This window comes from Eulemur rufifrons, chromosome 6 (genome assembly GCF_041146395.1).
Source record: "Eulemur rufifrons isolate Redbay chromosome 6, OSU_ERuf_1, whole genome shotgun sequence".
In the NCBI taxonomy this organism is placed as follows: domain Eukaryota; kingdom Metazoa; phylum Chordata; class Mammalia; order Primates; family Lemuridae; genus Eulemur; species Eulemur rufifrons.
Genome location: NC_090988.1, coordinates 40536998 through 40550273, shown reverse-complemented (window position 1 = coordinate 40550273; position 13276 = coordinate 40536998). Strand labels below are relative to the sequence as shown.

General features: G+C 37.4%; 1 protein-coding gene across 1 annotated transcript in view; it reads right to left on the bottom strand.

Annotated features, from left to right (window-relative positions):
* NOX4 (NADPH oxidase 4) overlaps positions 1-7064 on the bottom strand; it is a 144564-nt gene extending 137500 nt beyond the window's left edge. Inside the window, exons 1-2 of the mRNA XM_069470482.1 lie at positions 7008-7064; positions 6270-6365 (exon numbers count right to left, since the gene is read on the bottom strand). Coding sequence (XP_069326583.1) covers positions 6270-6365; positions 7008-7064 — 153 coding nt within the window. The remainder of the gene's footprint in view (positions 1-6269; positions 6366-7007) is intronic.
* Positions 7065-13276: the final 6212 nt, after the last annotated feature.

Sequence of the window (13276 nt, the reverse complement as noted above, 5' to 3'; positions counted from 1 at the left end):
ATAACAAAGAAGTTAAATCTTGAGCTCTATAATTCCAATAAATATTGTGGAATCAGAAATAATTTAAATAAAAATAAGCCTCATAATTCCTTAACAGTTTACTTAAGGTAAGTCTATAACTATAGTGCTAAAAAGATATTTTATCTTGAGGGTAAATTAATAATTTTCCTTAACTTCTTAAATTACTAGACATTTAAAATATTGTTTCACATAAAATGGAAAGCTAGCAGACCACATGGTGTGGAATTTAATGTTTTCTTGCATGTATTCATATAGCTGTTCATTATAGCAGGCTAATATTAGACTGAAAGGAGCAACAAATCAAATAATGATCAATCCTGGTCATTCAGTGGCTGACAGAGAGCAAATCATTCAATCTCAATTTTTCTTGTGGAAAATGAGAAAGTTGTCTAAGTAAAGATACCAAAGTTCCCTTCCAAGTCTAAAAATCTATGAATTGCTATCTATTGTGATAGATAAAAAATATAATGCTATTTCATCACAGTAATATAACCCATTTCACCTGTCAGTAAACAGAAAGAAAATTGTTTTCAAATAGCAGAATGTTAAGAATAAAAACAAACAAACAAAAAATAACAGTTAAAAATACCTCCTTAACTGTAACCACAATGCATGCCTGGGTAACTCTAGCTAATGAATTTTATATTGTGTGCAATTAAAAAAAAAACTTAATGATCAAGTCTCTTCTCAAATTGATAGGAAGCATATATTCCTTCTCAGCAGAATCAAAGCTGCCCAGGCCAGCTGTGAAACCAACACAGATTTAAATTCCTAGATCCATTTGTCCAGAGATTCCAGTCTCTGACCTTAAGAAATTCACATGACATCAAATTTCTGTCTCTGTAAAATGTTATGATATAACTTCTAGACTCTTGAGAGGGTAAATTAGTTAATGTTTCTAAAGGATAATGATTGACCAAAGAGAGATCATCCCTGTGTTTCACTAGAAAGTTAGGAAGAATCTGAACCCGCACAAACTTTCTTCCAGATAACACAGTATCTCAAAAAGAGTTTAAAAAAAAAAAAAAAATCTTCATGATCATGCAGATCTAAGACAATATTTGTGAAAAAAAGAAAAACAACAACAACAACAACAAATGTTAAATTCTCATCATGGCAATAAGAGAATCCCTAAGTTGAAACTGAATAGTCTATACATGAATGTTAACTGGGAGGGAAAAAAGACATAAAACCAAGAAACACTGAATCTGGTACCACAAAATACATTCTCTTCTCAAGTTAAAATGTTTATATCAATTAAATGATATTCTTTTATTATTAAAATGTCAAAAATACAACTCAAAAGTGGGTGAAAATTAGGATAAGGACTTCTATAGACAGTATTTTGAGTTAAATTGCCCAACATTCAAAAAAACTAGAAAACTAAATTTTTCAGGGTTGGTCACAACCCATTAGTACTTTCTATTAAAGTCAAGCAACTACATTTTCCATTCCTTGAAAATGAATAAATCAAAATAGTTTTCATCTTAAATTATCAATGAAGTCCTTTCTTAAAAAGCTGCTATGGGAGGGTGGAGGAGAATATTGTTTGGTTGGTTTGTTTTCCTGTTTGGGTGTTTGTTTTGGCTACCCTCAAAAAATTTTTTTCTTTCCTCTTAGCTAATTTTAAGATTCCAAAGCTCATGGCATGTTATAATTAAACATCTCCTAGGAAGTGCACAATCTGCTTAGCACATTAACTCAGGCATAAACCAGCCGTGACCATGCTGCCTCCCAGTCTGGATCAGACCGGTCTGGTAAAGGATAATCATGATGAAAAACCCACTGAAACATATGGATCCCAACATTATTTTATACTTCAGCACCTAAGATCTTCCATTCTTATGTAATTTTTTTAATCCTTAATTTTGGTCTGAGAACAATGACCTAGAAATAAAAAGATATTCCAGTTCTGAGAATTAAATAATTTTATCTTCATTCTCAAAGGCTCCCACCTCCAGAAAGCTCAGAAGATGAGACAGAAGCCACCAAGACTGTTATAGTTCCATGCCAATAATTACAGTCCACAACTGTTATAGCAAGTGTTACAGCGAGTGGTCCCAAGGACAAACCCAGCAGCACACGGAGAGCTGAAGAATCAAGGTTTATTCGCTGGAGGGCTCAGAGGGGTCTCGCCACCAAATTCTGAGCCCCGTCTACCCAATTTTTCCCATTTTCATTAAGTTGGGGTGATCCAAGGGGTGGGGTCTCAGGTGACTAATGCCCACCAGGTAATAGGTTAGGTTAGTTGCTACACCAGGTAATAGGTTTAGTGCTATGCTGATGTGCCAAGTAATAGGTTAGTATTATGCTGATGTGCCAGGTAATAGGTTAGTTGATGGGCCAGGAGTTAGGTTAGTATTATGCTGATGCAGGTCTTCCGTGAGGGGTGGGGGTCTCAGGTGGCTGCTGTGCTAAGTACTAGATGGGGGTTTTCCTTATCACAACTTCCCATCCAGTAACAACTCCTGTTTGGCAGAGGAGGAACAAAAAGGACTATCTACATCCCGACGTCTTTTTTTATTGGCTGGTTGGCTAGTTGTTTGCTTTGAAGCAAAATGATATGTGCATATGGCCATGAAGGCAGGAATAGCTTCCTCCCAACAGTGAATGTTTGAACTATCCGAAATGGTAGCCACTAGCCACACGTGGCTATTGAGTATGTCAAATTATGTCTAGAGTCACCCAGGAACTAAATTTTTAGGTTTATAATTTTATTAATTTGAATTTAAACTTCAAAGCTGACACTCGTTTGTGTTATTGGGAAATCTTTTAGCATGTTTGGAACAACTTGGATATGTGAATCTACTTTTTCACCTGTAAATGTTATGAAATCTAAACACAGATCATGTATTTTTGATAAAAATTTAGTGGCTGAATTGTATTGTGAGTATAAAATGCATACTGTATTCAAAGAATTAATAGGAAAGATAATGTAAAATATCTCATTAATAATTTTAAAATATTGACTACATGTCAAAAGGATAATACTTTGGATATATTGAGTTAAACATTTTATTAAAATTAATGCCACTGGCTTCTTTTTACTGTTTTAATTGTGCCACTGGAAAACTTTAAATTTTAAAACATATATCACTTGCATTACATTTCTGCTGGGCAGCACTGATAAAAAGCAATACTAACCAGTGGTATAAGTATCTGAGATGGACCAGTGAAGTAGTTTAGAAAAGCTGTGTAGTGTGAGGAAAAAACAAAGAGGCCAGACAAGACTTCATTCAAATCCTAGCTCAGACACTGATCATCCAAAGGCACTTGAACAAGTCATACAGCTTCCTCAGCCTACATTTTCTCGTATGTAAAGTGGGGAGAATAGTGGCCTAGCTTAAACAAAATGTTTTTAAAATACCTGGCATACAATAGGTATAAATAAACAGTTGAATAAAGAGTTGTTCTTCAAGAGAAAACAGATTTCAAGCAATTACTATGAATTAACTGCTTCTGATTGTCTATATCTTCCTACACATGGGCTATTAATCTGTGGACACTTCCTGCTCATAATACCCGTACAACTTTATTATTATCTTACATTTTATAGATGAATAACAGCAACCTTTATGCTCAATGCTATTATAAAAATGTTCAGCAAATGAAAGTACTGTTTCCATTTGCATTTTAAATGGTACAATGAAATGCATTTCCAGAAAGACCATCATAATTTTTATAAACCAAAATTCACCTAAAAGAGACTTGTAACGTCAGAATACCTATGTCCTCTTCAAGATTTCTACATATCTATCATGGTGGGACCCAGTATTTGATAAGCTCTAAGATAAACTGCTCTAAGACACTAGGTTAATAATATATAAGTATTAAAGATGTAAAACATGGGCACCAATAATATTTATTTAAAAATTAATTCTATCTCACTGTTATACTATGTTTCTTTACAATTTGAAAAGTGCCTGCAAATTGTTATTCTATGAAATGATATCATAATCATCATAAGATTAGAAAAGATAAACCTAGGACAAATAAAATTAAACACTGCTTCATAAAGTAAATGGTAAAACTATAGAAAGAGTTGCTTTGTCATTAAAAAGTAATATATAGGCTGAAAATATCTATTCCAAAATGGTTTAGATAAATTAATGACTAAAAAATTCATAACGGGTAACTACTAGAAAGTGAGAAGTTTGAAAGTCGTATTTTATCTTTCAGCATGATGCCAAGAAGAAAGACCTTTCTTTTCCACAGTGATTCTTGGCAAAATGCTGAATAATGACTAGAAGGCTTAAAGATTAACTCACTATAATTATTCTTATGTTTCTCAGGAAAATAATGGATAATGACCTCCTTTCTTCAATCTGCCTCTTGCCCTTTATTCTCCTACTCTTTCATTTGGTCCCTTTATCATATTTTTCTTCATTCATTTGTCCAATATTTATTGAGCCCCTACTATGTGCCAGCATTCTTGAACTTTACTCGCCTGTTATATTATTCAAACAAAAGCACTGAAGATGGTAATAGAGAGGTGGAACATATTTTTAAATGTTTTTCAAATGTGTTGGGTTATATGTTTATAATCCTAATCACCCAACTTATCACCAAAATAAATGTGAAGTTCAGTTACACAGCATCCAAGTTCATAAAAATTAAGTTGTTAGTATCAACATAAATTAAGTTTTTCTAAAATAAACTGTTATTTTAGCTTATAGCATGTCACATAGCTAAAATCCAAAGTTCAGTTATGGCTTTCTAAGTGTTTGCAATAAATTTCCAAATCTTCGATTTTATAACACAAATACCTCCTTTTCCAGAGGACATTTTACCCCTGTAACTCTCAAGAGTTTTCTCCAAGTGGTTCATCAAGTTATGCAACAGATCAGGTAAAGTTTCTAATGAAAAAACCTCCTGTTCATTAACTCACAACTAAGAGGAAATTTCTAGGAAACAAAAGTGACCTCATGTGTTCATTAGAGAAAAACTTTTCTTCACTTATTTATTGAATTATAATTATTTACTTGTTGGTTTTTCCATTAAATTGTAAGCAACTTGAGGGTGAGGTGAGGTCTTACTCTTTATGTGCCCATTTGAAAAGCACAGGTTTCAAGACAGTTTCTGGATGATGGTTGGACAGATTAAAAAAAGAAAGAAAGAAATGTTCAGATTTAAGAGTTACCAATACAACAAGTTTAATCTTTGAGCCTACTTTTCTCACCTTGTTAGCTAAAAACATAGGTGTTAAACTTCTAAATTATAAATTGTGTGACCAATAAATTATGAAAAATAATACTGCATTATAAAAATAAAATATCAATTAATTAATTCAGCTGCAATTTAATGCAGACTTAATTTATGCCAATCACTACTCTAGGCTCTGAGGTTCAAAGACAAGTAAGCGCTGTACATCTAAAGTGTGAAAGGAAGGGCTTGTTCCAATGAATTTATCTGCACTAATCATAATTTTTAGAAGTCATTAAACCATTAAAAATAAAGCAGTACATCTCCTCTTTGGAATGTATTTTCTTCCTCAATGAGATGGAATGACAAAAAGGTTTTGCAGTGCTTTATACTGTTTGCTTCTTGCTTAGAAAATGCAATCTTGTTATACAAGTAGGATGCCCTCAAGATACTACCTTTTTGTTCTGTCAAGTAGGAAGAGGATGCAAAGGAAGAAAGAGATCAGAATCATCATAAAATACAGAAAAGAAAAATATCAGCATGAAGTAAATCAGAACAAAGTTTGGCATAGTATCATTCTTACATTAGACTAGAACACTGGAACCATAATCAGCCACTAACCTAAGGCAAGCCGCTGAAAACTGCCCTCAAAGGAATAACCCATCAGACACATACTTTGTGAGAGCTGTCAGTAAAAGCAAGTAGTGCAGAAATCCTCTGGATAAGTTTATGAGCAGGGTAAAAGCCATGATAAGTGAAAACTAAAAGCCTGACATTGGTTGGTCCTCCTGGTGAAGCACACCCTTCAGGGCACTTTGTAGCTGGCAAGAAATAGCAACTTCTTTTTAGGCACTAATAGTCTTGGTCTGGCCTGTTCATTCATTTCACTTTAGCAGACACTACCTTTGGTTCTTAAGACAGTCAATATTTTTAACCTGGACAAGTGTAAATGATAAATCAAGAAAATCTGACCACTTTAGAGTACAATAACTGTTTCTAAAGCGAACAACACATGCTTCTTTAATGAACGGAAGAATTGACCGAGCCCTGTAGCAATGTCTGCCAGTGTTAAACCCACTCCACCAGATCACCCAAGTTCCACTTACCCCCAACATCTGGTGGAGGTAGTGATACTCTGGCCCTTGGTTATACAGCAAGAAGGTTTTCCAAAAAAGCAGGACATTCAGGGAAAGCCAAATGAGCTAAACCAATCAGCAAGGGAGAGAGGAAACAAAAATTGAAAATAACCATTACCTGATGAATTGAAACCACCAGTAAATTCCCTTGACACAGTACTTACAATGGAACTTAGTAATTGCATAGAGCGTTTTCAATTAACCAGTAAGCCGAAAACCATTCAGAGGAAAACAAATCTGACTTTACCCAGCCCCTTCACCTGAGATTAAGCATTTGAGTTGCAAATAGGTCTCCTAAATGAACTGAAGATATCCCCTACAGTATGAAATGAGATTAAGAAATTAATGACATCACCATATCCAAACAAACTGAAACAATCTGGGTAAAGAGCAAAGGAGGCAAAAAATATTTAAAGGGTTAAGAAAAAGCTGTGTTCACTTAAAGTGACCTCTACTCTCTTCCTCCACATCTGCTCTCCCATCAATGTGTAGGAAAATTCCCAGGCATGGGGCTGGGGGAGGTAAGTGGAGGCAGGGGGGAGGGAGTCATTGTCTCCAGCGTGAAGTTTTGTTAGTTGAGAATGTTCCAATTAAGAGACAAAACTTCCACTTCCAGCTTCCCACCCGCACGCTCACAGAATGAATCAAAATCGCAGCAGGAGAGGCAGGAGAGACACAACCCACGGAGAGCCTAGCCCGCCATCCTACCAGGCAGAGGTGTTTAACCCCTTCGTTGGCGAGCCAGCTCCTCCAGGACACAGCCATGCCGCCGGCCCCGCCGCGCTGCGCTCTTTGCCGGCCGGCTGGAAAAGGAGCAGGCGGCGGCCCGGGCAGCGGTTACAGCGGTGCGGGCTGCGGGGGGGCCGCGTGGGGACAGAGGGTCAAAGACTGAGTGGAAGCCCGAAGGCTCGGCACGGAGCCAGCCGGGACGAGGTCTGCGCCCCGGAGCCGGGTCTTCCGGGCACCCCGACTCCGACCCGCGTCGGGTCCGCGCTGCCCGCTCGGCGGCCCCGACCCCGCGCTCCCAGCGCGCGCTCCGCGGCCCGCGGCCCGGGCTGCACCGGTCTGCACCGCCGCGCCGGCCCCTTTGTCTGGGGGCGAGCCTGTTGTTGTGGCTGCTGCTGTTCAGGATGTCCCGGGTGGGAACTTGGAGACGCCCTCCGCAGTCTCTAGCCCGGCCTGCTCTGAAATACCGACAAACGTGGTGAAGGATACTCACACAGAAGTGGGGGCCCTCACCGCCCCCTCGTAAACACATACACACACACCCCTAGTTCTTTTGGACTGTTGTTTTCCGCAAAAAAGTTCCACTCAAAAAGCCTTGGTAACGAAATTTGAGCCGGAAATAGCCTTTTGTGTACTAGCGTCCCCCTTCTCCCGCCCATCCTCAGCAACTTCTCCTACCCTCAAACAAAAGCCCCCCTGGGAGCCCCCACCTAAAGCCTCCCACTACATACCCCCTTCTGCACCCCCTTCCCCACCCAATCCCATACTGATGTAAAGATTTTAAGACACTGCTGCATAAAAAGAGATGGGGGTTATGGTTAAAGCTGACGTAATTCTCAGGGGCTTCGGGGAAGCTCAGATTCACTCTGTCTAGGAATTGTGTTTTACTACCTAGTCTGTTTAGTAAATAATAGGAATACTCTCAAACTTGTTCCAGAGGCCTAGTGAAGGGTGAGAAAGGTGTGGAATTGATACAGGTTATGTATCCTACACGGTATTAGGGAAGAAAAAAATAAATTATTCATATAGAAGAATGTCTGGTGCAAAATAGGTGTTCAATAAAGGTTTATAAAACCTAGAACTTCCCCAAATTTGACAATTGACAAATGGTAGAAAAAGTTTGCCGGTAGTAGCCTAATCTCATAGCTTTCAAGCTCCCTTTTTTTTTTTTTAAACAAACTACATTTTACAACACATGCTGTAGGATATAATTAAAACCACAAAGTTAAAAAAAAAAAAAAAAAAACTGCCTTTACCACACGCAATGTACTTATTTCAATCAATTTAATGAATGAATTAGATTGCAAACCTCAGTTTGAAAAACTGGAATGAATCCATACCAAGTCCCAGTTAGATTTCACACAATTTTCTTTCTAAGTTTGTTATCTCTTTTTGATATATGACTTTCCTGTTTCACGTGTGAACTAAAATAAAATCTAAAGTCGGACAGCAGAGTGAATGGACTCTGTCTTGGCCAACAGGACCCCAGAAACACCCTAAAGCTGAGTTTCTGGCCATAAGAAGAGTGGTCAGACATGCTTTGTCATGTCCCCCTCCCTGCTTGGAGATATCCTTTGTAGCTCATTAACAGGCCTAAGGCTATACAAGGCAAAGCTTAAACCACACCTGCAGATATCTGTCTGGTGGCTTGTCTCCGATTAACAGACTTTCTTATCTTAACATAAAACATTCCAAGCCTTTAGACAAAGCTTCATTTCTTCAACAAATTACAAATCAAAAATCTTTAAACCCACCTGTAACCTGTAATCCTCTGCTTTGAGATGTCCTGCCTTTTCGGGCCAAACCAATGTACACCTTCCATGTGTTGATTCAAGACTTTATGAGTAATTCTTGTCTCCCTGAAATGTATAAAACCAAACTGTAACCCAACCACAGCAAGACCACATGGCTCTGTGGGCCATGGTCGCACATACTCAGCTCAGAATAAACCTCTTTAAATTATTTTGCAGAGTTTGGGTTCTTTTCCATTGACACATGCATGACCAATCCAGAGAACTACTATAAATCTTTCAGGATTTAGGAAGCATATTATTTATAACTAATACTAGGCTCTTATTGACCATGAGTTACCTAAAGGAGCAGGAAAAGAGCACACAGAGAATCCCAGAAGAGTCAATATTGGAGGAAAGTCCACTTCTGGGACCCACTGATGCTCCTTCCTAGAGCTTTAATTTCAATAGATCAGAGGGGGAGGTGTTCGTTGGAAAAAAGTTAGGTTCTTGCCATGAGTCGAAAAGAGTGAGGCAAGTGGAGAAAAGTAGAATAAAACACAAGTTTAAAAAGCTCAGCTATTCCAGAACATCAACAAAAAGACAAAAGATAAAAATAATAGCTCCAACTCTTAATATGTACCTACTAAGCGTCAGGCACTGTCCTGGGCACTTCGTATACAAAATCTCACTTAATTTTTATAGAAGCTCTCCATGTAGATGTTAGTGCCCTAACTTAAAAAATGAGGAACTAAAGCTAAAAGAGATTCAGAAACTTGCCTGAGGTGGTGAAATGGGGTTTGCTTAAGGTTCAAACAATCCCAAATCAGGTACTTTCATAAAATGATGGAATGCTATACAAATGTTGGTTATTATATCTAACACTTTTATTTCAAAGCTTTGTAAAAGGGGTCTGGAGTCTGTTTATGTTGATTTACAAGGACAGGTATGGCAAACCATCCCTAAAGGACAGAGCTATTGTCCTGTTACAGGGGAACTCTCATTAATGAGATTCTTTGCAATATAATTTTCTCTAAGCCAGATTGTTTAATGCAAGTAGTTACTTCTTTCACAAGCTAAGAAAGGCTTCCCTTGAAAGTAATCAGGAGAGAGTTCTGTAGCTATATCAGTATTCCAAATATCATAATAAAAATCACACTTTTGCCAGGAAAAGAATTCACAAGAAAAACTCAAATGACAAAGACTTTTATTCTTGGCTGAAATAATAGCAAACTACTAGAGTCACACGGATCATCTTATGTTAATTATAAACTCTGGCAGTTAGAGATGTCCTTGACCTATTATTTATTTATTAATAAACACAGAAGTTTTTTTTTGTAATCAGTATCCTTCAAAATATAAAATGGATGGGGGAAATTCAATAGAAGTTTATCCCTTCAGCCTACCTTATTATTATACAACTTTATGTCTCAGCTCAGAGGAATACCTTCCCCTTTAAGCTTTTCTACTTTCCCTCAGTACACACACACTCATCCTGGGAGTGTGCAATCCTTAGTGTATTCATAATACTCTGCGTGCGTGATTGTTACTACATTTTCCACATAGTCATTTAATTATATGTATATGTGTCTATTCTTCCTAATAATAAACCGGACTTCTTAAGAACAAACATCCTGTCTTATTTAGTTTTTACTCCAAGACTTGGCCCAAAGCTTGACAAATAATAGGAAATTTATACCTTTATTAAAGGAGTGAATAGTGGTTAAGTATTATCACCCTTCTTTCTGTGTCTTTCTCCAACTTCAGTTTCTCAAGGATAGCTTTCCAGTAATAGGAGAATAGTTTCTGCTCAGCTTGATAATCAACTACCAGAAAAGGATGAATGGGGCAAGAACCCCTGGATATGGATGCCATCCCATAGGTCAAATGATATGCATTTGAGGCAAGTGAGCACCTTTATTAATTTCCTGAGGCTGCAGTAACAAATGACTCTAGAGTTCTATGGCTTAAAACAACAGAAACTTATCCTCTCACAATTCTGAAGTTCAGAAGTCTGAAATCAGTACCATTGGTCCAAAATCAAGGTGTTAACAGGACCACAACCCTTCCTGAGGTGCTAAGGTGTTCCTGGCCTCCCCCAGATTTTGGTGGCTGCTGGCATTCCCTGATTTGTGGCTGTTTCTCTCACCTCTGCCTCGATGGTCACATTGCCTCCTCCTCTCTGTCTGTTTGTGTGTGTGTCAAATCATCCTCTGCCTCTTTCTGGTAAGGACACTTGTGATTGCACTGATGGCTTACCTGAATAATCCAGGATAACGTCTCCATGTCAAGATCCTTAATTTAATCACATCTACAAAGTCCCCCTTTTCCTTATAAAATAACATTTACAGCCTCCTGGAATTAGGACCTGTTATCTTTGGGTGGCTATAATTCACCCTCCGATAGCAACTAAATTAACTTAAATGAAATTAATTTTTTCTCTCTGATTGGATATGCCAGCCTTAGAGTAGGACTTCTGAAGAAATTCCCCTTAAAGAATAAAGGTTTAGGACTCCTCGTTAGCATTTCCACCAAGAAGCCAAAAATTATAGACCACGAAACATGGCTGAAAGAACAAGGTAAGACTTCTTTACCTTTGTACCTTGATGGAATTTTTCATTTTTGTTATCCCATATCTGATTACCAGAGAGATCAGTATTGAAACTCAAAATGAAAAGAGCCTGTGTGGTGTTTTTAGGAACAGAAAAGAAGAAACTAGGAAAACTCTGTCCCAGGATGCAGCATAAACTGAATGGGTAAAAGAATCCTAAAGATCTGAGTAACTGACAGGGACATTAAAGAGAAAAGGAAACTACACCACGTCCCTGAGGCCCTGGTCAAGGAGGAAGGGCCCACCAGGGAACCGGTGAGAAGTGGTCCAAGGGCTTAACATTCACAAGTCTGGGGACAAGCTCCAGACAGTGACTCATTCTCATTTCTATACAAAAACAAGTGTAGCCCGTCATCTGATTCAGTCATTCAGGAATGTCTACCGTGCACTCACATGGCTAAATGAGCTCCTTGAGAAATCCTCAAGAAGTTGGAGAGGTTCTTAGGCCCTCAAGGACCAGATACTTTGTTGGAAAGTAAGACTTACAAATATGAAGGCAATTGAAAAACTCCCCGAATAAAGATGTTCGGTAAAATCTTGCTGAATAAAACTGAGTAATAATGAACTTGTGTCTAGAGTTGCCCTACATAAAACTTTTCCAAACTTTTGGATTTCATAGACCAATAAAATTTCAAAAAGAAAAAATATGGTCGTCATTTCACAATGTATGTGTATATCAAAATATCAAATTGTACTCCTTAAATATATACAATTTTTATGTATCAATAACTCAACAGAGCTGTTAAAAAAGAAAAAATAAAGAGAAAGCAACACAAACGAGCCGAATTTTTGCTGCAATTAGGGCAATTTTTAAACTGCAAACTAAAAAAAACAACTATGAAAATACCATTCACTTCTACATTTATTAAAGAAAATTCATTTTTACAAAAAATAATTGTAATAAATATCGACTACCTTCAGCTTCCATAGAAACTCGTTTCTCTCTCTCTCTCATTTCACAGCAGCCTTCTTTTTACTTATTTTTCATAATTTTATCCTCAAATCTCTTCTGTAAGATGAGTAAGGCCATTTTTTTCTTCATCTTAATTTTATAGATGAGGAAACTGAGGCACATGGACAGTAGCTAACTTGAACTAACTTGCCCAAGGTAACCATGATATTAAGTAGTCAAGATCACCGCTCCTTCCTGTATATCCTACAGTCATTGTTGAGCCATGACTTCCACATATTCTGAACCCAAATGCTTTAGATCCCAAAATGCAATTGTGGTTGGCAACTCTGCCCAGTCATCCCAGGTGTGTAGAGATATAACAGTGGCCTTTGTACTGCCAAGACAGTACACACTATCAAAAGACTGTCATGTCTATTATTTCTAATATTATTTGTCCTTTTTCTTATATGGCATTTCCTGAACACAGTCATTAACACAATAATTCCTGGATGTTTATGAAATTTTATTGTTTTTAAAGTTTCAAACAGAAGTGTCCCAAAAACATGTCTAACACCTGATTACACATTTCTGGTTGCATCCTCAAACAGCTTTAAAATATTGAGAAAATAAGATTGGACTTAGTCTCTAATCTCACTTCACTTTCTAAACATACCATGGAAATCTTAAACCCAAATTATTAGAATCCATGATAAGTGATATGAGATTTAGAGTTATAAAAACACCAGAATTGGAAGAGGCTTTAGAGAGCATCATAACTTCCACTTAATTTATTAGAAAGGAAATTGAAGCCTTTTTTTTCCAGCTCTGTGAGCTCACCAAGCCTCCTCATACCACTGGATCTTTGCACACTTTGGTAGTGTGTATTTATATATTTATTGATGAGCTTATTTTATTGACGTCTATATCTGTTATAACTTGTGAATTCCCCAAAGGAATGTCCCATGTCTGTTTTTGTTCATTCTTATTTCCCCAGAGTCAAGCACAGGGCTTGGAACAT